At 43.2% G+C, this 27,728-nt stretch overlaps 1 protein-coding gene across 1 annotated transcript; it reads left to right on the top strand.

Moving 5' to 3' along the window:
• Positions 1 to 113: 113 nt before the first annotated feature.
• On the top strand, positions 114 to 26,167 carry rspo4 (R-spondin 4). Its single transcript, XM_072683233.1, has 5 exons — positions 114 to 282; positions 12,308 to 12,499; positions 13,975 to 14,112; positions 15,275 to 15,472; positions 26,031 to 26,167. The coding sequence occupies exons 1-5, from the start codon at positions 204 to 206 to the stop codon at positions 26,129 to 26,131; spliced, it is 708 nt and encodes a 235-aa protein (XP_072539334.1). The 5' UTR covers positions 114 to 203; the 3' UTR covers positions 26,132 to 26,167.
• Positions 26,168 to 27,728: the final 1,561 nt, after the last annotated feature.

Below are 27,728 nucleotides of genomic sequence, written 5' to 3'. Positions count from 1 at the left end.
TCTCTCTCTCTCTCTCCCTTCCTCTCTCTCCCCCCCCTCTCTCTCTCCCTCTCTTTCTCTCTCTCTCTCTCTCTCTCTCTCTCTCTCTCTCTCCCCCTCTCTCTCTCCCTCTCTCTCTCTCCCTCTCTCTGTTGCTCCTCAGGCTGCAGGCGAGGCGCTCAGATGCCGGGGAAGCTGCAGTCAGGTTCTCGTCCTCCGCACAGATGCATTGGCGGTTCCTCGCTCTTCTCTCTCTGCTCCTCCACACACTGATGTTCACCCTGGCCACAAGAAAGCGCAGCGGTAAGGATGTTTCCACTCAACGTCTGCTCGTGTGCTTTGTGGTGGTTCAATGAGGTTCTCTCTCAGGATGTTCTCCTAATGTTCTCCTAGAAGCATCTTCTCGATAACAGTGAAGCTGTTAAACCTGCTCCTGTGTGAGTGTGAGTGTGTGTGTGTGTGTGTGTACTGTGGGCTGCTACTGCCCTGGATATGTGTTTAAGTGGGACACACTTGACCTCCTGTCAGAAGTAATCTCTCAGACTGAAGGATCTACAGCCTGTCAGGGTTTAGAACCTTTAGGACCACCGCTGGCAGTAGTGTGGATCCAGCCTGGTGTAGATCCTCTAATCCTGATGGAAAGTGTGTGTTCCTCCTGTTTTGGCTTCAGAAACATTTAATTGAGATGCACCAAACATCTGAAAGCAGTTACTGCTGCTGTGGGGAGATGTGAAAGTTCACAGCTGGCAGTTGTAGACCCCTCACCTTCAGCCCCCTCTCTGCTCATTAGAGCTGGAGATGGGTGGACCAATATGTTGATGTCTTGATGATGTGAGCATTAGGAGCATCTTCACATGGAAATATCAGTCACTGTCCCACAAACCTGTCTCTGTGCTCTGTCTGTGCTCTCTTTCTCTGTAATGGGAATCTGGCAGTTATCAGTTATACTGTATCAGATTTTAATGGACCAATAGAAATGCTCCAAAATGAAATCTTTTCTAATAAACTTCCATTGGAACTTAAGACAGTTCTTCTCCTCATCTTCTCCTGTAAAGCTGCTGTTTTGGAGATATGAGGTTTTTGTGGCAACGGTGGTGTCCTTTTTTTCTTACTAAACTGAGAAAGTGGGAATGAATCATTCTTCTCTAAAAGTAAAGGTTCTAAAGGGTTCTAGAAGTTCTTCGGGAACCAAAAGCAGTTCTTCTATGGCAGAGGTGTACAACTCCAGTCCTGGAGGTCCGGCGTCCAGCAAAGTTTGGTACTGATCAGACTTTTTTGCCCCTGATCTGATCATTTATACTGTAAATCTGAGTCTGAGTCCGATACCATAAATCTGAGTCTCTTAATGATGAGTATCTGTGTGTGTGTGTGTGTGTGTGTGTGTGTATAAATAAATAGATCAGACAAGCTGCTGATCAGATTCTATAATCAGACTTTCTGGACTGTCTGATTTAGTTAAGTCGAGACTTTTATTAAAATGATGTTTTATAGTGTTTAATATCTTATAATCCAGTCTGATATCCTCCCTGACCAATCAGCTCCCAGCTCCTTTACAACACTGCAGTCTGATCACTTCCTGTGTGTGTGTGTGTGTGTGTGAGAGTGTGTGTAGTGATACACACTCTGGGCTGGTATCTGTGGTTGTTGGTCTACTGGTGTGTAATAACTGGTTTATAGTGGGTGAATGTGTGTGTGTGTGATTGGGGTTTCTATATTGGGTGTATGTGTGTGTTAGCATTAGCGTTAGCCTCCTCTCGGTTCTAAGCGGGTTCTTCAGAGCTGGTTTATAAACAGTGAAAGGCGAGTGAGCGGTTCTCCGGTTCTCCCGCTGGTAAAACAGAGCGTTTCAGTGAGAGTTTTATAAAGGGTCAGAAATTATGGTCTGTTTTCAGGTTCCACTGTAAAATAGCTCCACACTGCAGAACCTCAACTCCTCTATTTACCTTCTGAGAACGTCCACACTGCTGCTGCTGCAGCCGGCCGGGGATAATGTCTGTTAATGGCGCCTTGAGGACACCAGATGGCGCTCTGAACAACATGGATAAATCAAAGAACCAGAAGCGCTATTAGGATTAAAATAGCCCATACCCGATCCATCCAGTGGATCGTGACAGACCTTTCAACAGACTTCCAGGTCTACCAAGCTTTCCTCCAAGACTGGAGTTGGGCACTTCTGATTTATGGCATCACTTTATTGTAAAAGTATATAAAATAAATGTATAGAGGAACAGCCACATAAGACATCACAGTGAAGAGTCTACTCCAACCAGCCAAATCATTATGACCCCTCCCAGATGAAGGTAACAGTGTAGATGATGTAAGATCAGAGCTGAAGGTCTGGGTTCTCTGTTAGACGGAAACTGACCAGTCGTTTTTTGAGGTTGATGTGGTGGATGTGGTGAAATGAGCAGAGTGAAGACCTGAGACACTTTGACAAGGGTCAGATCATTATGTCCAGATGACTGGGCAGTTGGAGCGTCTCCCAAACGACCCCAAGGCTTGCGGGGGGCTCCCTGACAGTGGTCAGAGAGGAAACAGAGCACTAACCGATTACAGGGTGTCAGGGTCCCGAAGCTCAACAATGCACAAGGGTGATGAAGACTATCCCGTCTAAGTGGAATCTAGGGTACAAAAATAGAGATGTTTAATGATGGTTATTGGAGGAACATTTCACAACACATGCGAGTGTCAGAACTGGACGCACAGCGTCTCTGTATTTGATGGCGATGGTCAAAAGCCAATCTGCACCAAGAGCCCTTCCAGCTTCAAGTACGGCTCGGCTCGACCCGCCATCCTTTAAGATCCACAGAAGACGAGCGTCCAGACCTTTTACTGTCCTGCACTGAAGTGGTGGAACGAACTTCCCCTGGGTGTCCGAACAGCAGAGTCCAACACTCACTGTCCTCAAACCCAGACTGAAGACCCTCCTCTTCTGAGAGGACTTGGGTGAAGAGTAGAGTATTATGGTCTGCATATTGACTTGTGTTTAGTAGAGTCTAAGATTAGAGGAGCTTTAAATTTTTAGTCTATTTAAACTAGCTGAGGTTTCTCTTGGGTAAATAGCAAAGCACTTTTGTAAATCGCTCTGGAGAAGAGCATCTGCTAAATGCCTTAAATGTAAATGTAAAAGATGAGTCCTGTTGTCTTCTCCATCACGTGGATGGGTGGGAGAGTGAGCGGTGTTTACCTGAGACCACCTCAGAGGCCTTGTTGAGGGAGCTGTTCTGGTGTACTGCACAGATGTTGGCAGCACTTTTGGGTGGGTAACTCCGTCAGAAGCCAATTTTAGCAGCTTATTTTAAGCAGCATATTCATGCAGTCCTTTACATTTTCGACCTGGATACCACAGAAACACCTCTTTTTGGATACCTCAAAAACTGAACACTACAGAAATGCTGGATAGTAGGGCTGCACAATGTTTCCTTTTAGCGTGAGAGGCACTTCGCAGGACTTGTAGTATCTTATGCAAAGTCATATTACATTTTTGAAGACTTTTTTGCTGCTTCATACAAAAGGAAAAATCCCACTGTTCTTATTTTCCATGGCAGATCTACCAGAGGCAGATTATTTCTGCTCAGTGTTGCTTATTTTATTCCAGTATCGTTTAGACAGAGTGCATTACTAATATCCTGCCATGTTGGATCATTGACTTCTGGTGAAATCTGGTAGAAATTCCTATAATTATATATATATAAACAACAATAATTGCAATGTCATTTTTTTCCAATATCGTAAAGCCCTACTGGATACCACAGAAAAGCTGGATACCACAGTAACCCTAGTGTTTGGGGCTGAAATGCTGAGTGAACCCCAGCACAGAGCAGATCAGGATAATGTGTATCTCATTTTCCAGCTTCTGTTATACTGCAAGAGTAGGCCTATGAGTTTCTGAATGTATTGGTTGTATTGATTGTCAGTACTTTAAAATACCACTGAATTACATTTCAGGCTGTGAGTGAGTTGGTTTCTAAAATCTGGTGCTGTTCTGCCTGTGTCACAATTTCGTGACACATATTCTGTATTGTAAAACTGTAGTATTGAGATTTTAAGAGCTTTGCCAAATCACCCACCCTTACATTCAAGAAAACCGTCAAAAATAAGACGCTCGCTGTAGTATTACTTGTTATCAGTAAGGAGTGGAAATGATTAGCATGGCCTGTTGCTTGTTAGGGCTTTCAGATATTCCTCAGCTCTGTATTGGCATATTTTATCAACACGTTTTAAACGTTATTTTCCTTTTGGGGGACGTTGTGGCAGTGCTGGGTGGGCTTGAGAAAGCAGGGCTGCTCTGTGGATCTAGATCTGGAGGAGCTGGTGAAGCTGCAGCTTGTTTGACTGTGATGTGTGGTTATGGTATTTCCAGGTCCAGGTCCATATTTGTTGAATATTACAGTATTTTTATTTTAGCAAACGTCTATTATGTACTACATAGCTCCTCTAGCTCTTACTGAATGCCTGTAATGCTACAATACTAAACTATGAGGATGCATATAATACATTACATTTTTTTGTTTAGCTTAGACATTTCTGGCAATTATATATGTAATATTGTACCATTTTTGTTATTTTAAATATACTACCAATCCAAAGACTAGGGAGACTTCCGTTCAGTTAATATTGTGGAACAGCTGATGCTCAGAGAAACCCACTGCAATTACATAATTAAATAATGGCTGCAGTAAAAATAGCTAAGTGCTATTTAGTAAGTGAACGGTCAGTTCCAGAAGGTCATCAAGGTGATGAGTGTGGAAAATGGACAAACGTAAGAATCTGAGACGCTTCGACAAGAACCAAACTGTGATTTTCTAGATAATGACTGGGTCAGAACATCTCCAGAACATCAGCAAGCAGGTCTTGTGGGGGTGTTCCCGGTATGCAGTGGTCAGCACCTACCAAAAGTGCCCCAAGGAAGGACAACCGGTGAACCGGTGACAGTGTCATGGGTAACTAATGCTCATGGAGGTCCCATGGAGGACTTGAAGGATCTGCTGCTGACATTAGTCTTGGTGCCAGATACCACAGGACATCATCAGAGGTCTTGTGGAGTCTATGCCTCAACAAGACAAGATGGTGGTTTTAATGTTGTGGCTGATTGATAGTAAAAATAAAATAATCGACTACTCTTTACTGGCTCAACTCTACTCTACAAGGCTCACTGATTCTCATGGAGGCCCCACCTCACAACTTACAGGACTTAAAGGATCTGCTGCTGACGTTAGTCTTGGTGCCGGACACCTTCAGAGGTCTTGTGAAGTCCATGCCTCGACAAGTCAGAGCTGTGTTTTCAGCACAAGGAGCTGAACTCAATATTAGGCAAGTAGTTTTAATGTTATGGCTGATTATGAAAGTGAAAAGCATCAGTGTTTGAAAACAGTGGCTTTGCTTTTTTGTAGATGAAACTGAGCACATGTCAGTAGGGACTCCAAACCTCTGCTGACAATGTGTGGATGGGAATGTTAACCGTATGAACTGCATAATTATGTTATGTTAATCAATTTTCAGCAAAATTCAAACAGCATGTCCAGTCACGCTCAAACCCTCAGCACTTCCACAAAGCTCCGTGATCTCAACAGGCCCCAACAAAGGAACTCTTACCTGAGCTGTAAGTGGAACAGCACGTCTCTGTCTGGACGGTCCTGCGATGTTTATATGAACCAGGCTTTGTTTTTGAGGAAGTATGGTGCTAAGGGAATAGATGAAGTGCAGATGATGTGGGGGCTGTTCTTACTTAACTGCTGTTATGGGGGGACACGGGGGTCAAGCAGACGTTTGTGTAAGCATGTGTAGTGTTTGTAAAGTTGGGCAGAAATTGAGACCTGTGGCGGCTCTTCTATTGTTGTGTTGGCTGTTTGATGGTTGGGGATATTCTTGAGGATCTAGTAGATATTTTAGAAGTTAACCTACAAGTATCTGTGGCAGAAGATGCATAAAGTCACTTCTGAAGCAAGCCTACCTTGTATCTCTAATTCTGTGGGTTGTGGGTCATTTCTATCAGTCTGTTCTTCAGGATCATGCTGATGCTCCACTGACTGGAACAGGGAGAACTAGCAGGGTGTCTCCTCCATCATTCCCACTCCGGGCCGGAGCGCTGCTGCTACTGCACTATGGAGGTTTGGTGGTGGAGCTGCAGGAGGAGAACCTCTCTCCAGAACTGCTGTGTAACGCTGCAGAACCCATAGAGTCATATTAGTGTAGAATCCTGTAGTGTTACTCTACCACCTCAGCCCACATGCTGCTCCACCTTCAGATCAAGCTTCTGGAGCTCTCACACTCCAGAAATGCATGTGTACAGCTATTCCTTTAATCGTCCAGTTATGTTGTGGGTCAAATTGACCCGTTTTCAAAGGTTGAAAATATATGAAAAATATTTCTAATTATTTTTGGAGCGTTTCTGCTGGGCTTAAGTAGTGTAGTGAACACGTAAATGCACAATGACTAATTTAATGTGTTTAATGTGTTATTATGTACGGTATGTATGTTTATTACACACATACAGTTCTGGTCAAGTTGTTCCAGTAGTGACAGCAGAAGCTTCAAAGGCTAAAATCTAAAAGTAAGAGCAAAACAAATTGATTACTAATGATTTTTCTGGTAGTGTTGTAGTGTTATGATACATGTTCAGTGTCATTGGACAGCAATGGTATATGTATGTGTGTGTTTGCTTGAACGCAACACGATATAACAGGATAGAAATTGTAGTGACTGAACTGGAACTGAGGCCAAAATGGATTTCTGTATGCCAGAAGCCAGAATGGACTTTAGTACTAGAGAAATATTATCAGTCTTGAGCCCTATTGATGCTCAGGTAGTTTTACTGGTAGGTGTGAGATTTGCAAATTTGCAGGTTTGCTGTTACTAGTTACTAGTAAACAAGTAGTAAATCTGGAGTAAATTACTTCCTCAAATTCAGAAAACACTTTTTTTAGTGAACAGAAAACTAAAATTGATCGAAATTTGGACTCTGAATCAGCATTAGAAAGAAATAGAACATCAGTAGAATTAAAATTAATAATAAAAAATAAACAAATTAAAATGCAGTAAACTAATGTAGTAGTCCAGCAGCACCTGAACAGCTCTTCTGGAGTTGAGCTCCGCTGAGCTGTGGAGCAGTGGAACGGTGTTCTCTGGAATGATGGAGCTCCAATACGTTTAGGATGACTTGGAGATGTGGGGTGGTGATCATCATCATCCAACATCCATCCTGACCTCACTAACGCCCTTTTTTGCTGAATGCAATCAAATCCTCACAGCAATGCTACTCCTCCAAAATCTAGTAGAAATCCTTCTTCTCTGGACAGTAGAGACAGTTACTCCAACAAAAGCAGGATCAGCTCTTTTAATAACCTTGATTCTAGAAGAAACAATGAATGAGCAGGTGTCCAAATACTTTTGTTCATGTACCTATGTTAGACTTTTCGGGTGACTGTAGTTATTAGGACAGTCCACAGCTGAACGAGCCTGGCTGTGCATCTGCTCTAGACTGTCTTGTCTCTCTTTATTTCCCTTCATTCCCTGTATTAACTGCAGAGTGGAGATCGGAACCATGTGCCCCTGTTCGTGCACTCCTCCATGACTCTTTCCAAAGGCACACCCAGACAAGGCTCTGCTCCCACTGTCTCTGGCTTCAGCCAAAAAAAACTCTGCTGGAGTTTGGAGACACTGGAGTTGGAAAGACTCACAGGAGGAAAATCAGATGGAAAATGGGCGGAGTTTTCTCATTAAAACATACGGGGATGGGCAGAGCTACACATCGTACTGCAATCAGCCAGCAGAGGCTTCACTTTTGAGGGGTGTTCCGCTGTCCATGCTTTTCTACAGTCATTGGGGTCACCCCATCGTCAGTTCATTGTCTGATTTGAACCCAACTGACCCACTGGAGCTCTTTCCTTTAGAGAAACTCCAGATAAAGCCCGAGTGGGGTGAGGACAGTCTCCTACACCATCAGAAGACTGAAGAACTGAAGAGGTCCGGTACAGGAAGGGGTCTGATCCATTCTAATCCACAACAGCATCAGAAGTCCAGTTTCTGAGAGTCAACAGCAGCTGCTTGTGTGGTAGTAGGTCAGCTTAACACTGGAGGAAGCCTCAGTTTCAGCTGTGAAGAAGAGACTGCAGAGCTGCAGGTTTTACTGCAGGTGGAAGGGCTCCACTGCAGGTGGACTACTGGACAAAATCGAGGGTCTTGGTCAGTTGCTGGAAATAGTTCCAAATCCAGATTTGTCCATCAGACTGTCAGATAGTAGAGCATGATTCATGACTCCAGAGAACTTCTTTCCACCCCTTTAGAGTTCAGCGGAGGTGTGCTTTAAACCGCTCCAGCCAAATCAAACCTATTCCATGAAGCTCCTGATGCCCAGTTCTTCAGCTGATGTTACTTCCAGAGGCAGTTTTAGCTCTATAGTGTGTAATGCTGCAGAAGATGTGTGATTGACTGTTTGGGTGGTCTGCTGCTTTGTAGCTGAGCTGTTGTTACTCTTAGGCACTTAAATTTTTACATTTTAACTTTGGAAGGTCACTTACGATTGACTGGAGCAGCTCTAGCAGGGCTGAAATTTCACATACTGACTTGTGGCAAAGGTGACATCCTATGAGTCTTGTGTAAAGGCACTGAGGGCCTCAGTGACACCTGTTAGCAATGGGGGATTTTCTTGGTTTCCGTGGTAGCTTTCAGCATTATAATAGTACTATATTTTATTAGAATATGCTAACCACAGGCGGTGTTAACCCTGAGGAGTGTGGCCATCCTTGCTGCTCTTGATTTGGGAGTAAAGAATGTGTTGTTGTTGGTGATGTTGTTGTTTGGATGAGTTATTCTGTCCTTATTGTTCACTTATATAATTTAGTATACCTCATCTAATGTAATTAGTATAAAATTAGTACTTTATATAACTGTGTATATTGAATGAAATGTCTACATAACATAATGTGTTAGTATAGATGATAATATATACTATAATACGTAATACAATACAACCTCCTCCACAGGAAGTATATACCTATTAACACCCACAGCATTACATATCATACCCATCTATATCCATCCATACAATGCATATGCCCATTATAACTCATATCAATCTATATCCATATCCATCTATGCTATCTATATACATAGATTCCAATACATACATTATAACATCCATAGCATCAAGGTCCTTTACCATCTATACCCAGTCATATCCACCATTGTCTATACCCATTAATACACAAATTAATTTATACCCATAACTATATTCATATTCCAACATATGCCATGCCAATCATTTTCCATGATTTCGATATAGTGCAGCCATAACCCATACCCATACATACCTGTGCCCATACCCGCCCATAGCTGTTCTCACCCATCCATACCTGTCCCATACCATCAGTACCCACACCCATTAAAATCAATACCCAAATCTATTCATACACATCCAGACCAATCCATGGTCTCCAGTTAAGTGATGAAGAAATTACTCAAATCCTGTAACTTTTATTAAAATGCAAATACTTCAAAAGTACTTAGTAATGCTAATGTCCACCCTAGTAGTCTAGACTCTCTCACACTAGTTCTAGACTCTGCTTCCTCCCTCACCTGCACTCTGTGTGGGCAGATCAGCCTCTAATGGCCAACATCCCTACACTCAAAGCCCTGCATACTGCCCATACATCAAACATCCGGACCTTACTACAGCTCTGGTTGCTAAATGCAATCAAATCCTCACAGCAATGCTCCTCCGCAATCTAGTAGAAAGTCTTCTTCCCTGGACAGTAGTGACAGTTCCTCCAGCGGTGGCTCAGCGGTTAGAGCGCTGGGATATCAATAACAGGGTTGTGGGTTCGATTCCCGGGCTCGGCAAGCTGCCACTGTTGGGCCCTTGAGCAAGGCCCTTTACTCTCTCTGCTCCCCGGGTGCTGGAGTTGGCTGCCCACCGCTGTGTGTGTGTGTGTACTCACTGCCCCTAACACATGTGTGTGTGAGTGTGTGTTCACTACCAGATGGGTTAAATGCGGAGGACACATTTCGCTGTACAGTGACAAATACGTGCACCTTCACCTTTTTCCAAAAAAAGCAGGAGAAACACTTTCAGAAGAAACAATAAATGAACAGGTGTCCCAATACTTTTGTCTAAGTAGAGTAAGACGTACCAGTAGCAAAAAAGGCATCAGCATTCTCCTCCAAGCGTGTTGAGCTCCAGTGGTGTTCGCAGTTTGATTGATATGGTGGAGCTTCATGTGAACATCCTCCATAGCGAGGGAACCATTGTGTTCTTACCTAACCAGGCTTCATTAGATCCATGCTGCACACTCTTTAAATAAAGTGTTCCCCACAAAACCTCATCTTTCAGAGAACAGGCCCGGTCAGCTTCATCTTCCCCTCGTCGTGTTTCTGTGTTGTGGGACCAAAGACGATCTCAGTGCTATTATTTTTATTAGAACCACGAGTGATCTCAGGCTTTGTGACCAGTTCTAGTACACCTACATTTTACTCTTGGCTACATTATTATTATTATTATTATTTTTTGCGAGCTGCCGGTACTCTTTTCTGCCTCACTAAATCAGATTCTGGATGAATCTCAATGACTCTTTATGTAAACAAGGCATCAGATGTCCAGGAATTCACACCGATTTCTTGTGAGAAACATTCACACTAAATCAGTGACCTCAGGTTTGCTTATGAGAAACCTGTGTCACTCTAAGTTGGTACTTTTGGGGTCTGGCTTCAGGTTTCATCATCTAAACTCACCCTTCAGAACTCTGGTTCCTCAAGTTCCTCTCCCTGGCTTAAGCCCACCCTTTGCAAAATGGACATATGGCTTTATCCATATTCATCAATATTTACATTTACATTTAAGGTATTTAGCAGAGCTCTTATCCAAAGTGACTTACAGAAGAGCTTCACTGTTTACTGAAGAAGAACCTCAGCTAGTTTAAATAGACTAAAATTCAGATCCTCTAATCTTAGACTCTACTAAACACAAGCCAATATGGAGACCATAATACTCTTCTCTTCACCTGAGTACTTTTAGAAGAGGAGGGTCTTCAGTCTGGGTTTGAGGACAGCGAGCGTTGGACTCTGCTGTTCGGACACCCAGGGGAAGTTCGTTCGGGAAGTTCGACAGGAAAAAGTCTGGACGCTCGTCTTCCGTGGATCTTAAAGGATGGCGGGTCGAGCCGAGCCGTACTTGAAGCTGGAAGGGCTCTTGGTGCAGATCAGCTTTTGACCATCGCCATCAAGTATGGAGGAGCTGGCTGGTCCAGTCTTGTCTTGTAGGCCAGAGTCAGGGTCTGAATCTGATGACCTGGGCAGCAGCTACAGGAAGCTACAGTGAAGAGAGAACGCAGCAGGTGGAGGAGCTGAACATGGCTGAATTTAGGAACGTTGAAGACGACGTTTCTAACAACACCTACATATGCCACCTATACCCATCCATACCACTCTCACACCCATGCCCACCAATTATTACCCATCCATGTCCACACTATACTTAGAATAATCCTTTCAACATCAGAAAACAGCAGAGTGCACTAATCTCCTCTACAGCATAGAGCTGCTGATCACCTCCCACTTGAGACTCTAGGTCAGAAAAGCCAGAAAGAGCATCCTCACAGTCATCCACTCTCACATGTTCTCTAAGAAAACCCTAAAACTCACCCTGACTATCAGTTTCTTCTCTGTTGACGCCAACGTCCCTCCAGAAACCAAAACATTTAAGCTTCCAGCATCAGCAGCTACTTCAGCAGCAGTGACCTCCTTACTGTGCCCTCCTTCACCACCCCTCACACTAGTTCTAGACCCTGCTTCCTCCCTCACCTGCACTCTATGTGGGCACATCAGCCTCTTATGGCCAACGTCCCTACACTTAAAGTCCTGCATACTGCCCATACATTCAACATCCTGACCTCACTACAGCTCTGGTGGCTAAATGCAATCAAATCCTCATAGCAATGCTCTTTCTCCGAAATCTAGTAGAAAGCCTTCTTTCCTGGACAGTAGAGACAGTTCCTCCAAAAAAAGCAGGAGAAACGTTTTCAGAAGAAACAATAATTGAGCAAGTGTCCCAATACTTTTGTCTGAGTAGTGTAAGACGTACCAGTAGCGAAAAAGGCATCATTAAAAAGCAAACCCAGAAATCCACAGAAAAGAAAAACTGCAAGCACTTACACTCACTCCATACTCTCCATCTACCCACAATCCCCAAGTGAGAAAGAGAGAGAGAGAAGCGCAGAGGTAACCCATGTGACCCCAGTGTCCTCTTTTTTGAAAACCAAAATATCACCCTGCTGTATGAACTGCATTACCCTTCTACGTGGCGTTCACTGTCATTCTTGGTATTTGTGTTCAGCCTCCAGAGAGAGCTGGCGGCAGGACTGCAGGAGCTGCCTGGAGTGCTCCAAGGAGAATGGCTGCCTGCGCTGCCCAGACCGACTCTTCCTCTACCTCCACAGGGATGGTATGAGCCACCATGGCTCCTGCCTCCACTCCTGCCCTGCCGGACACTTCGGCCTGCGAGGGACAGATGCAAACCACTGCATAAGTGAGTGTTCTCTGGAAAAAATACGGTATGTGAAGACGCTGGTTCGTTAGTAAGGTCTGGATGTCTAACTGGGCGAAGGCCTGGTTGAGTGGCACAGCCACAAGTGCTTGGCTCTGTTGTAGGTTGGATCCCCAGTGATGCCACAGCCATCTCTCTCTCTCTCTTTCTCTCTCTCTCTCTCCCTCTCTCTCGCTCTGGTTGCGTAGGATGGTCTACCCTCTCCCCCATCACTCAGTGTGGGCGATGCTAGACCGTGTGGGCGTCTTTTAGCTGAAATAACAGAATTAGCAGTTAGCGTTTTCCTCCAAGCGTGTTGAGCTCCAGTGGTGTTTTCAGTTTGATTGATGGTGGAGCTTCATGTGAACTGGTGTGTTGAATGTTGGAGATGGCAGATGAGTCTCAATCGATATGAATCTTTTGGAACTGTTACTGATTTTAAGAGGCTAAAAGTAAACAATAATATTAAAATGGAACCAATAATTACAATTTTTTTTACATCAGTGGTTTTATAATGGGCTTGTTGGGAAGGGACAATAATATTATAACCATAATGGTATTAGCACATGCTTCCTTAACCTAAACTATCTGCTTTGGTTGGACTGATTTTTAAAGCTATGAGCTGATGCGGGTCATAGAGGGTTAGGCCAGACACAGAGATATGAACACTCGCAGAGATGGACTCAATGCAAGTAGTTTATTAATCAAAACGCAAGATAAAACAAGGGGCAAAACAAGGCAAAAGATGCAGCAGCTAAACGTATGACAAACCAGAGGGCGAAAACTAACAGACCTGAGACCGGGTTTAGCTGGGGGACCAGCTACTTGGCTTGACTGCTGCGTGGAAGTGAGTCGCCTAGCTGGAACGAGAGTCGTGGGTCTATCTTGGTAGCAAACGTGAGCGCCTCGCTGAATCCGTGGATGGCCAGGTGGCCTGCTCGAGAACGTGGACGAAGAGCCGAAGCTGGCCTAAATGCACCATGAGCCGTATCGGGAACCTCTCGGGCTCCCTCAAGGTTCCAAACTTGCAATTCTCTGCAAGGAGCTCAGCTCCTTAAGTACCCCCAGTCTCAGGTGAAACACATGACATGAAACGAGACACACTGAATCAAACATGAACACAAATGAACCTGAATCCTGAACCGAAACAAGAAAAGAACCAAACACATGAACATGAAACGAGACACTGAACCGACACAATGAACCAAACATGAACCAAACGAGGAGGAAGTCTTTATTTTGGCCTGTGGGCGGTGGCTCGGAATCGCCCCGGGAGAGGGCGCGATACCGAGGGGCTAACAATGCGTTTATTGAATTCCAGAAGAGCAGATTGCTAAATTCTACAAAACTTCAGCCGATCAGATGATTTAGAGCAGATTGGACTACAGTTGAAGTTTGCACATTATTTCAGTGTTAGAGAGAACAGTTTCTGGTTTAAAAACAATATAAATATACCTTCTAATATTTATGTCTTCCAGAATGCAAAGCTCCAGAGTGTGAACGGTGCTTCGACAAAGACTTCTGCACAAAGTGCAAAGGAGGTTTTTTGCTCTTCAAAGGCAAATGCCTCCGCAGCTGCCCCGAAGGCACGTTCCCTCACTCTACGGACTGCATTGGTGAGCTATTTACTGCTGCTTTGGCAGCTTTTTATGGGGAGATGTTATTAAACTCTCGTTACCATGTTGAAAGAGGCCTGCCGTTTGGGTTTTATGTGAAGCAATTAGCTCAAGATGTTTTGCCATGTGCTGACGGGTGGCAGCAGCCAAATTAGGCTTCTGTGTCGTTTTCCTAGTGCTAATTAAATGGCAGAATAAAGGCTAGGCTCCATATGGACACACTGGAGGACTGGGTTCTAATACTACGTTCTCCTGCATTAAGGAGGTGGAACCAAAACATGATGTTGGTCAGTCTTTGTTCAGGGTGGAATTTAAAGACCTGTATAAGAAAGTGTGCTCACCTTGACGGCAGCCCCAGACTGTTAATTACCTGAATGAGGGGAAACCCGTGAACTGAGGTTTGGGCACACGTGTCGAAATATCTGTTACTGTGCAGAGCGAAGAGAGGGATTTAGGTCAGGGAGGCTGTGTGGGCCATGGCAGGACCTTTAGCTTGTGCCTCTTGGGGTGGGCGTGTTTTATGTTTTAGCTCCTCCCCTTTTCATCTTCAGGGTTTTTTACAGATGGTGTGGTGATCACTTCCAGAATTTGCTTGTATTTAATTGAATGCATGCTTCCCTCTACACCAGTGAAACACTCCCCATGCCACTGGCTGCAACACAGTTGGAGAGGTGTTCTTTTCATGAAATCCTGCACCATTTTTTCTAGTTCAAGAAAGACCACACTGATGATAACTGCATCAAGACTTGCTGAAACTGTTCTTATATTATTATATTATTACTTCTCCATTAAATTATTGTTTAGCTAAGGGTGTTTAAGGCTGTATAAGGAAATATTGTGAACTACACCTTTCATATTTCAACAGTGATCTGCTTGTGCTGACTGATGTGCTGGCACTATGGCCCGGGGGTCACGAGTTCAAATCCCGAGCCATGCCGCTTTGCCATCAGCAGCCGGAGTCAGAGAGAGTACAATTGGCCGTGCTCTCTCTCTCCGGTACGATAGATGGCGCTCAGCACGCTAAAAGTTATGTTGGCTGGCACAGGCGTCTGTTATCGGAGGAGTCCTCGCCCTCCTAGAGGGTGGAGGAAAAAGGGAAGCTGAAAAAAACAGTGATCTGCTTGTGAATTAGAGTTGACTGTGTTGTGTCTGTGTGTTCCAGAGGACTGTGAGTACAGTTCAGTTGGTTATTGGGCAGAGTGGAGCCCTTGTCTACACAATGGCCTAAGCTGTGGTGTCCGGTGGGGCCAACAGAACAGGACTCGTGTTCTGTCTTGGAGAATGTCTGAAGAACTCTCTGAGCTCTGTCCTCCTCAGAGCGAGACCAGGAAGTGTCGTCTGAAAAAGAGATGTCCGAAAGGTGAGCTGTGTGTTTCTCACTATTTTTCACTTTCGAGGCTGAACTGTAATTAGGGATGGGCTCTAACAGCTCTGTCTGTTAGTCCCAGTGTCTCAATAAAATGAATAAGAAGAGCGCACAAGTTTTCAGATGCTGGTACAGGTAGGATTACCATCATACTTTCCTACTAATGCTCAGTAATGCTCAGTACACACAGGCCTAAGTATCCCAAACCCACTTACCATTTTTGATCCTGCAGTGAAATAATGTCTGAAGTGAAAGTAGCTTTCTGCTTTACAAAAGGCAGCAGCTCCAAAAACCGTGTAACTACTAAGTAGCTTCTAGAGCTTCTTAGTGTATCCAGCATCTCTAAGCACAGGAGCCGATGTGTGTTATATATATATACACATCCTAATGCATTCATTACCCATTGTGCTGATACAGATGTAGAGAAGTACTGCCAATAGAATAGGACTCTGCAGCAGATAAACATCATGACCCTATTGGCACCATGCTGCCTAATGCCAGGCGTGGGCTATAGAGGGGTATAAAGCTCCCCAGCATTGAGGAGCTGTGGAGCAGTGGAAGAGCTGTGCTCTCTGGAATGATGGTGGAGGAGCTCCATCCAGTACTGGATGGGATGAGTTGGGGATGATGAGGTGGGGTGGTGATCACCAACATCCTGACCTCACTAATGCTCTTCTCACTGAATACAATCAAATCCTCACAGCAATGTTCCTCCAACATCTAGTAAAAAGCCTTCTTCCTGGGACTCTAATAAAAGCTCTAATAACATTAATATCAAGTATGAAGCTCTAATATCATTAATATCCAGTATGAAGCTCTAAAATCATTAGTATCCAGTATAAAGCTCTAATATCATTAATATCCAGTATGAAGCTCTAACAACATTAATATCCAGAATGAAGCTCTAATATCATTAATATCCAGTATGAAGCTCTAATAACATTAATATCCAGTATGAAGTTCTAATAACATTAATATCCAGTATGAAGCTCTAATAACATTAATATCCAGTATGAAGCTCTAATAACATTAATATCCAGTATGAAGTTCTAATAACATTAATATCCAGTATGAAGCTCTAATAACATTAATATCCAGTATGAAGCTCTAATAACATTAATATATGTTATTTACACATATATAACATGATGTATTTATTTGATTTCGCTGACATTTAAATAAATAGAAATTGTATAAAAGTTTTTAATACATTTTGTAAAATTTAGATTTAAAATGACATTTTGTTTATTGTATTTATTAAAAAAATGTGCTGACAATGTTTATATATACAAATAACTATACACATATAGTACCAGAAACAGGCTATTTTACAACTGTGGTTCAGTTCAGTATTTGATCACTTCAGTGTGTTTTATGACCAATTTCCTTTAGGAAAGTACAAACCCATCAAACACTGCACTTAAATACATGTAACTGAGTTAATGGAGCCGGTTAGGACCCTTCTCCGTCAGTAGATCGCTGTCTGTGACTGGTCATCATTACAGGCTTAGTTCTGCTGTGTTTTTCTAACAAGGCACAGAGAGTTCCTTTAAAGCCCCTCGTTGGGTCCCCCCACTTCATCCCTGTAGTTTCTCAGTGTTCCATGATCGCCACATTACATGAAACAGAAGATCCCAACCCTGAAAAGCTGCGGTGCTGAAATTCCTCAGATCCGAGATTTGCTGTGTTTTAGCAGCTCTGCTTTCTAGCTCGGCTTGATTCCACGCTGGGAAACGTTTGTCTGGAGCATTTATCATTATCACTGGCAGATCAGATGTCCGATGGTATTAGGAGGGGAAAAAGAGAACCAGTCCTTTTCTCTCCGCTGCCATTGGAAGCAGCCATCAGCCTCTCTTAATGACAGCCATGTGTGACGCCGAGGCCATACGGCATCTTCAGACATTCCTGTGCTGACTCCCAGATTACTCCACCATACGTATGAAGCTTCATACTGGATATTAATGTTATTAGAGCTTCATTCTGGATATTAATGTAATTAGAGCTTCATACTGGATATTAATGTTTATTAGAGCTTCATACTGGATATTAATGTTATTAGAGCTTCATACTGGATATTAATGTAATTAGAGCTTCATACTGGATATTAATGTTTATTAGAGCTTCATACTGGATATTAATGTTATTAGAGCTTCATACTGGATATTAATGTTATTAGAACTTCATACTGGATATTAATGTTATTAGAACTTCATACGGCATCTTCAGACATTCCTGTGCTGACTCCCAGATTACTCCACCATACACCGTTTGTCTGCTCTCGGAGGACTGGAGTTCTCCTAGCTGTGATCTTCACTGCTGATTAAATACCTAGAAGACGATTAATGCTACTGTTAATGGTCAGTGTAGACTGCCTTTGATCTGCAGATAGCTCAGGTCTCCTGCGTCACTTTTCCATGTCAATACAGGAGTGTGTAAAAGAGATAAGCAGGACTGTGTGCTCGGTAGTAAGTGTGTAAGTGTGTGTTACTAGTAATGTTACTAGAGCTTCATACTGGATATTAATGTTATTAGAGCTTCATACTGGATATTAATGTTATTAGAACTTCATACTGGATATTAATGATATTAGAGCTTCATACTGGATATTAATGTTTATTAGAGCTTCATACTGGATATTAATGTTATTAGAGCTTCATACTGGATATTAATGTTGATAGAAGTTCATACTGGATGTTAATGTTATTAGAGCTTCATACTGAATAGTAATTTTATTAGAAGTGTTTTATTAGTTAAAAGAGATCAATTAAATCAAGTTAATTGAAGTGTTTACAGTATTTTTCTAAAATTCCATTTTCCCTATTTTATGGAAAAATATTTTCTGTCTATTTCAACCCCCCTTATTATTATATACCTTCTAGTATATTATTTTTTTTAATGCAGTACTTTTCACTATTCACTGCTGAAAACATAGCCTGACTAAGGACGTTTAGCTCGTTTCATCTTACATCTGTTTTGAACACATTCTAATAATTGAACCTTCACTATAAATGAATTGTGAGTTATGTCTTATGATTAGATCAAAATCACTAGCTGGAAACGAGGGTTTGAGTAAAGACGTCTGTAAAGACGTACAGTCACTCGGTTTAGAAGCAGTCCAGAGCTCCAGCAGTTCTATGTTCATTCTTTTATAATAACAGGATTAAAAGTCTGATTTAAAGTAAGGGACTTACTGTGAGCAGAGCGCTGTAAATGAAAAGCATGTGGGATGGATGTATTGGTTTTCTTTTCCAGTGAAAATCTCAGGACATGTCCCGCCAGGGTGAACACTTTGTGCTCTGGGGCTGTCTGTCCGTCCAGCTTCGAGAAATGGCAGAACTGTTGATTAAATTACATCGATTACATTAATTATGTGACATGAAAGGATGGAGCAGGCTTCTGTTTTTAAACACAATATTTATTTATGTATATTATATTATATAATATATTTATTTTATGTTTAAATGTTCAGTCAGATGACAGAGTTAAACAGAGTTAAATTGTTTTTTTCAGTTCTGTTTTGTCTTTAACTGAAAGTTCACACTGCTGAGCTACAGCAGCTCATTAATCACACCCAGTACATTTCCAGTGCTCTCTATTAGCCAAGGACTCAAAACTGGTATTTAAAGTTCTCAAAAAGAAACCCCGCTCTGCGGGGGCGAGCATTGTCTTCTTGGAGGATAGAGTTCGGTCCCAGACTGTGGAGATATGGGATTGCCACTGGTTGCAGAATTTAATCTCAATATCTCTCTGCATTGAGATTAAGCCTCCAGTGATGACAAGCCTTGTTTTTCCAGTGAGGGAGGTGCTGCCCCACACCATCACACTGCCTCCACCAAAAGATGTTACTTTGCGTTCTCCATGCCATGTTTTGCCGACACCAGATCAAATGGGCTTGACGGTGAAGGGCAGTCATGGCAGGCCTCCTGGTGGATTGTCTGGGCAGAGAGCTGTTGGCCATATCGTCCTGCAAACCTTGACTGCAAATCTGTAGAAGACAGCCTACGGTACCGGAGTGCTGACAGGGTGAGCAAACAACCTTCTTGGGACGCCCACTTCACGGCCTGTCTCGGACGTCCCTCATTATATGGAACTTGGCCTTCAGTTTGGCGATGATACTGGGACTCACTCTAAATAATTGCGGAACACCAGCTTGAAGTTGCCCTATCGCACCGGCCCTATTCATGTCAATCAAACATGGCATGCCGATTATTGGAGAAGACACCTGCTGACCTCTGTAGCAGGGCCCATGCTCACAGGTGCTGCCATTTAGGTACCAGGGGGTACAAGAAGCTAAAAACAAGTGTCAATAGTGACAACAAAATAAGCTGTTTGGCAAGAGAGGATTTGGCAAAATTGTCATTGCTCATCTGCTCATCCCACAAATGCATGTTCCTTACAGATGTGGCACCATTTAAAATGGAAATAAAATAATCTACCAAACACAAATGTCCTTACTTTTTGTGCTATGTTTGGGCCATCCTCAAACTGTTCCCGCAAAGTTGGAAGCATGAAATTGAGAAAAATCTCTTGGTCTGCTGAAGCATTAAGAGTTCCTTTTACTGGAACTAAGGGTCCGAATCCAACTCCTGAAAAAGAACCCCACACCATGATCCCCCCTCCACCAAACGTTACACTCAGCACAATGCAGTCAGACAAGTAGCGTTTTACTGGCAACCGCCAAACCCAGACTCGTCCATTGCCAAGTGTGATTGGTCAATCCAGAGAACACCACTGAATCCCACCCTTTGCTGCTTGGATGCAGCTGCTTGGCCATGGAAACCTGTTCCCTGAAGCTTTCTACGCTCTGTGTTGCTAAGCTAATCTGAAGCCACATGAAGTCTGGAGGTCTGTAGTGATTGACTGACTCACTTCGTGCCTGAGCTGCTGTGGTACCAGATCGCTTCCACTTAGTTATAATAGCACTGACAGCTGACTGTGGAATATTTAGTAGTGAGGAAATTTCACGATTGGTCTTGTTGCACAGGTAGCATTCTATCACGGCCTCACGCTCCTGAGAGCGACCCGATCTTCCACAGATGTGTGTAGAAGCAGTCTGCAGGCCTAGATGCTCGGTTTTAGACACCTGTGGCCATGAAATTGATTGGAACACCTGAATTCAATGATTAGGATGGGGGAGTGAATACTTTTGGCAATACAGTGTAGCTATAGTGAACAAGGTGAGCAGATTAGAATCACACGTATACATTTGTATAAGTAAGTCACTGAAATGGCGAATATTATTAACTGTCGGTGTGTTTATGTGAAGGTGTTTAGATGTTGATACTTTTCACTGAAATAAATGTTTGCTCTGCACTCGGGTCGTTCAGGGACACACTAATAAAAAGTACTCATCATCTGTGAACTGCCTCAGGTGCCTCAAATCAGCCCAAATCAATGGTAATAGAGCACAGATGAGATGGTGGTTGGGCTCTGAGGGATCTCTCTCTTTACTGTCCGAACGCTGGGAGGAAGCACTAGCATCTATATGTAGACCCAAGTGTGAAAAACTCTAGAAGTCTAAAAACTGAACCTGCTGCCTGAATCTTCACAGTTAACCGTGATCATGCTGAGAGAAGTCCATACTGAATACCAGCCATCCCATGCTGCTAAAAAAACTGTACGATTTAAGTCAGTGTTTGTTCTCCAGTCAGGAGGATGCTAAAGTTCCAGTGCTGTACACTGATTAATTTAATTACCTTCCATTATTAGTGAAAAACCAACGAGGTTCTGCAATGAAAATCTTCACCTGTTGAATTAACTGGTTAGAGATCGCAAAGCATCTGGTTCCAATGGCAGGTATATGAGGCAGCGTAAGGATCTGAGACACTTTGACAAGAACCAAACTGTGATGCTCTGAATAATGACTGGGTCAGAACATCTCCCAAGCATCAGGCAGGTCTTGTGGGGTGTTCCCGGTACGCAGTGGTCAGTACCACCTTCCAAAAGTGCTCCAAGGAAGGACAACCGGTGAACAGGTGAATCGGTGATGCTCTTGGAGGCCCCACCCACCTCACAGCTTACAGGACTTACAGGATCTGCTGCTAATGTCAAGTCAAGTCAAGTCAAGTCAGAATTATTTGTGTAACTTTTTACAACTGTTGTCGTCACAAAGCAGCTTTACATAAATAGTAATTAGTAATTAGTAAAAGACAGAGACAAAAAGAAGAAATAACATAAGACATGAAGGATCAAAGACCCCCAGTGAGCCCCAACGGTGACAGTGGCAAGAAGAACCTCCCTCAGAGCTGGAGGAAGAAACCTTGGGAGGAACCAAGACTCACAAGGGGGACCCGACCCGTCCTCCTCTGATCAGAACATTTAGACATTAATGATAAAAATGACCAAACTAGATACAACAGAAAGTTAATAGTGGTGATATTAATAGTGGCAGATAGTTAAGAGCCCATTTAGGTTTAACATGGTCATTAAACAGGTAGCAGTGGTAGGAGGGTGTGCCACTGGTCTGGTATGGATGGTGGGTGGAGGGTCTGATGGTCAGATTGGTAGGTTTTTGTGGCAGAAGGGGGACCCACTCAGTATTAGGAAGGTGGTTTTATTGTTATGGCTGATTGGTGAATACATTGCACATTATCTCTCAGATGTATAGTTAAAATAATCAACTACTCCATGACCCTGTCACCGATCCACCTGTTCACCAGCTCACCGGTTGCCCTTTCTCAAAGCACTTTTGGTAGGTACTGACCACTGCATAAGGGAAACTCCCCATAAGACCTGCCTGATGTTTTGGTTCTTGTCAAAGTGGTTCAGATCCATTGCTTCAGAGTTGCTGACCACTGCATATCTGGAATACACCACAAGACCTGTCTAGAACATCACAGTTTGGTTCTTATCTTCTCAGATTCTTACGCTTGTCCATTTTTCCTGCTTCAGCACCTTCATCACCTTCAAGAACTGACTGTCCACCTGCTGCCACCCCTGGACAGGAGCCACTGTAGATAAAGATCAATCAGTTTTTTTTACTTCACCTGCCAGTGGTTTTAATGTTATGGCTGATTGGTGTATGTATCTGCTATAGGTGGCAGTTAGAGGAGCATCTTGGTGTTTGGTGAACCCTGTTGTTTGGGTCCGTAGTATGAATCTTTTCCAACTGCAGAACGATCAGCATTGTTTTATTGAACTGCAGACTGGAGACGACGACATGCAATCGCAAAAATCCCCCCGTTTATTAGCCGCCTCTCATTAGGGCTGATTTCACTGCAGCCGTTCCCGAGAGAACTCGTCTCGTCTTCCACTCGTTTTTTTATTTATATATAAATTAGAAAGTGAAGATCAGAGGATTGCAGGGCACTGCAGGCTGTGGTCAGAGTAATGAGGGGAAAATAGAAGACTGTTGTAAAATAATGAGTTTCAGAGTTCCTCATGGCTCTCCTTCAGGAGCTCTGAGGAGGAGGGAACAGGACGCCTGGTTCTTCTCACAGCAGGTGAGCAGAGCAGACCATGAAAAGATGGAAGAAGTGGGGGATGAGATACACTGTGATGATGCTCAGGTTCGATAATGAGCTTTATTTGTGGGCCGGTGACCATAAACAGCGCAGTGTTGTGGTTTGGTATCCAGGACCTGACCAATGTGTTTTTCTGCTGGGAGCTTCAGACCGATTTGAAAGTAGAGGTGGGCAATATGACAGTGTTTATAGTTGTGATAAATGAAACCCAAAAAGATGTTTCTGGGTGTATTGTTGGGGTCAGCTCTTCTAGTTACACTGAACAGCTGTATTTTTGTTAGAGCAGAAGAAGCAGAATTAGTCCTGTTTACATAGACATGGTCAAAAATATGTGGACACCTGCTCCTCCAGCATTTCTTCTGACCTCGAGGGCACTAATAGGGAGTTTGCTCCCCTTTCCTGCAGTAACAGCCTCTACTCTTCTAGAGAGACTAGATGCTAAAACACTGCGGTGAGGAGGGTTTGATTGCATTCAGCCGAGAAAGTTAGAGCATCAGTGAGATGCGGTACTGATGTTGGATGATTAGATCTGCCACTCCAATTCATCCCAAAGATGCTGGATGGAGTCCATCACTCCAGAGATCCCCACAGCCCCATGCTGGGGGGCTTTATACTACTGTAGAAAGTAGGTGTGGTGACCTTAAGGTCACCTGTTCACGGCTGCTCCAGAGTGAGCTCACACCCCCGGAGCAGTGGGCGGCAGCAATTGCATTGCCTTGCTCAAGGGCCCAACACTGGAAGCTGGCCGAGCCCAGGTACCAATTGCCCCAAGCTCTAACCGCTGAGCCACCACTGCTACCACCCGAAACCCAGGATCGAACCAGGGACCTTTAGATTTTTAGTCTAACGCTCCCCCAACTGAGCTATTTCTATGTCTAGCCCACCTCCACCCCATCTCCTCCCTTTCTTCCATCAATCACCACACAAACAGGGGGTCCGGCTTCACACGGAGGCCACAGGAAAGCCAACCCGGACTCCACCCACCTGTTCTGTCTCTTAGCTTGTAGCAAAATGGAGATTATACAAAATGGGTGTGAACACTTGTGTTCACTCATTAGAGAATGTGTCCAACATTTGGACATATAGCATATATTCAACTCTAAGGAAGCTGAATTACTATTACCTTTTATTAGTCCAAAATATTTTGTAAATACAACTAATTATACACTTTCTATAATTTTATATAATTAATTGAAACCATAATAACTTGCTATTATGATTCAATAAAAATAAAATGCTAGTTTATTAACATTATTATTGCTAATGTAAAATACAATAATAAAGGACAACTTAGTCCTTAGGATTTGTGTGGCCTTATGCTCCCAAATAAATAAATAAATAAATAAAATTATTACCCATCATGTTCATTATCATATTTGATTATGCAGGCAAAAACACTAATGATTGGATTGAATCTATTAAATCTAATCATTCTTTACAAAATAGACTCAACAGGGTATTCAGACAGTAAAGGGCACATATCCTGCAATTTTCCTGTATTGAACTTTTAATAATAATTAATAATTTCCCCCATCCATGGCTTTATGAACCAAAAACAGTCCTAATTCATCTTTTAACAACCTGTCTTTATACTTTAGAATTAAAGAGACTGTACCTTTAAGATTTGGATACATGTAAATGAGCTCTGTTTTGAGTGGCTGTTTAGAATGTATTGCCTTATTAGCAATACCTTAAGAGCAGACCATGCTGAAACACTCCTTATAACTTTAGGATGAATGGGCGGGGCTAAACTGCTGTAGGCGGACTAGGCGGACATACTGTATGTAACTGCTTTGGTTTCTGTGACATCACAAAGCATTGAAGTGAAACTGGGCAGATTAGATTTTCATACAGAGCGAGGAGAGCACTATGTTTTTAACATGTTTACTTAATTAATATAAATTTAATTAAGTAAGAGCTTTGTGTTTCTGTGAGATGGGCCCTGATCCCGTGCTATTTGGAAAAGTGTACTATGATACAGAATGTTACCCATATCTCCCAGCCCATGAGTGAAGTCTTGGCCGGCAGTGGTGGTAGGTTGCTGTATTCCAGACCACTAACCCTGCTCCTCGGGCGGTAATTACTGTTTATGCCATCAGAGCCTCGTTATGGCCTCTTAAAAAGACAAACAAGGTTTATGATTTGTGTTTTGCCAAAGACAAAATCGAGAGGAATAAATGTGCGAGTGCCCACTTCTGTGCACCATTTGTTCTGCTTTCCTGCTCAGGTTTTTTCCCCTGAGTCTCTTTTTGGGAGTTCTCCTCTTCCTAAGATAAGTGCATACCACCCAGAAGCTCCTCTGTTGTTGATTTAGACGTTAAACTTCCAGTCCTGATATTCAAACCAGACCTGATATTTGAGATATTTGGAGGGAGCTCGTTGCCCAGAGTTCAGGTTTAGACTCTGGACTTTGTATCTGAAGCTTACACGCACACACAGTGTCATGCAAAAGTTTGGGCACTCTTGTAGTACCTACAGCCTCTCTACACTCTTAAAAACAAAGGGTTCCTTATATAGAAGAGCCATCATTAAAGTAAAGCAGCGGTGAGTGTAAACTATACACTGTACACTCTATGTACAGTATATGTCCAAATGTTTGTGGACACCCCTTCTAATGAATGAGTGATAAGTTGCACCCGTTGCTGAGATGGATGTGCAAATGTGCATACACAGCTTGTCTAGTCCCCGAAGAGAAGTACTGCCTATAGAACTGTGTTCTCTGGAATGCCGATGGAGCTCCATCCAGTACGTTTGGGATGAGTTGGGGATGATGGAATCACATCCTCTATATAATCTAGTAGAAAGCCTTCTTTCCTGGACAGTAGAGACAGTTTCTCCAGTAGCTCTAATACAGAAGAAACACAATGAATAAGCAAGTGTCCCAATACTTTTGACCATCTAGTGTATCTACATAAACAGAACAATGTCCAGAGATTGGAGGCCAGAGTAACTTAAGATGGAACTTCAAAGGAATGCAGTGCAACTAACCAAAGGTACCAAAGACGTATCTTGAGGGTGCCAGCTGAAGGTACCTCTGTCACCTCTGAATGAAAGCCCTGCCTTAACACAGTCCTATTCTACCCCTACAGATAAACCGAAGAAGGAGAGGAGAGGCGAGAGGAGGAGAGCACAGAAGCAGTGGACGCTGTTGGGCAACAGAACGGTGACTGAGCCTCCGGGAGGAACCTGAACCTGAAAATGCGAGCGAGGCGTTAGTAGGGTTGAACAGACAAACCGCTACCCAGAAGCTTTCATGCTGTTCTTTTATGTTTGCTTTAATTTAATATACACTATATGTCCAAATATTTGTGGACACCCCTTCTAATGAATACATTCAGCTACTTTAGGTTGCTCTCATTGCTGCTGGCCCAGATGTGATAATGCACACACACAGCTTGTCTAGTCCCTGTAGAGAAGAACTGTAAATAGCAAATTGACATGACTCTATTGGCCCCATGCTGCCTAATAATGCCAGGCGTGGGCTAGAGGGGTATAAAGCCCCCCAGCATTGAGGAGCTGTGGAGCAGTGGAAGAACTGTGTTCTCTGGAATGATGGTGGTGGAGCTCCATCCAGTACTTTTGAATGGGATGAATTGGGGAGTTGGGGATGATAAGGTGGGGTGGTGATCAAGTGGTATTGTTGAATACAATCAAATTCTCACAGCAATGCTCCTTAAAAATCTAGTAGAAAGTCTTCTTCTTTGGACAGTAGAGACAGTTACTCCAACAGAAGCAGGATCAACTCTTTTATTACCATTGATTTCAGAAGAAACAATGAATAAACAGGTGTCCCAATACTTTTGTCTGTATAGTGTATTTTATATGAAGAGTATGTAGTGAGGAAAGACTGTAATAATCATATTCTTTTTGACAATTTGGGCAGTTGTGCCCAATACTAGTGCCTTGGTTTTTTTAATGCCATGCTTTCTTTTAAACAAGCTGTACTGGAAATGGCTGGATACAGACAGACTCCGTTATGCCATGACACTGCACATTTCCATCTGATGGATAACAGGCGAACATCTTCAGTCTATCACTATGTGGTTTGAGTTGGGCCTCCATGTCTATTGTATCTGCCTCTGGCTGTTCTGTCCTCTGGTCTCCATTTTCTGACCACATCTGCTCCTTCGACGTGCTCTTCTTCAGCAGCCTAATTGCGTTACAGAAGAAAGACTTACAGAGATGTTCAATTGTGCAAAAGGGCGCCAAGTGTTCAGACGTGTTCAGTGAACTTGCCTTCACACCTCGCTGTCGCCACGTGTTGGAACAGATGAGGTTCGCCTTCCCAGACCTCGAGTTCAGCTTGCTTTTAAAGTAGTTCTAAGTTGAATCAGGTGTGTTTCAGAAGTACTGGACCATACCCACCCATTACCACCCATTCTTTTACCCACCCATACCCATTCCTACTCATTACCATCCATACTTTCACCCATCTATACCCATACCCACCCATTATTACCCATATGTTTACCCATCCATACCCATCCATTACCACCCATAGTTTTACCTAACCATACCCATACCCACCCATTACCATCCATTCTTTTACCCACCCATACCCATACCCACCCATTACCACCCATTCTTTTACCCACTCATACCCACCCATTATTACCCATAGCTTTACCCATCCATACCCACCCATCACCATCCATACTTTCACCCATCTATACCCATACCCACCCATTATTACCCATATGTTTACCCATCCATTACCACCCATAGTTTTACCTAACCATACCCATACCCACCCATTACCATCCATTCTTTTACCCACCCATACCCAT

Source organism: Salminus brasiliensis, chromosome 7, assembly GCF_030463535.1.
Source record: "Salminus brasiliensis chromosome 7, fSalBra1.hap2, whole genome shotgun sequence".
Taxonomy (NCBI): Eukaryota; Metazoa; Chordata; class Actinopteri; order Characiformes; family Bryconidae; genus Salminus; species Salminus brasiliensis.
This window is presented reverse-complemented; position numbering and strand designations above follow the sequence as displayed.

What these genes read in the sequence shown, in the direction of transcription:
- rspo4 (XM_072683233.1), top strand. Translation starts at nt 204, where the DNA reads ATGCATTGGCGGTTCCTCGCTCTTCTCTCTCTGCTCCTCCACACACTG. An exon ending in GGCCACAAGAAAGCGCAGCG is followed by an intron (nt 283 to 12,307) that starts GTAAGGATGTTT and finishes ATTTGTGTTCAG; the next exon opens with CCTCCAGAGAGAGCTGGCGG. An exon ending in TCACTCTACGGACTGCATTG is followed by an intron (nt 14,113 to 15,274) that starts GTGAGCTATTTA and finishes TGTGTGTTCCAG; the next exon opens with AGGACTGTGAGTACAGTTCA.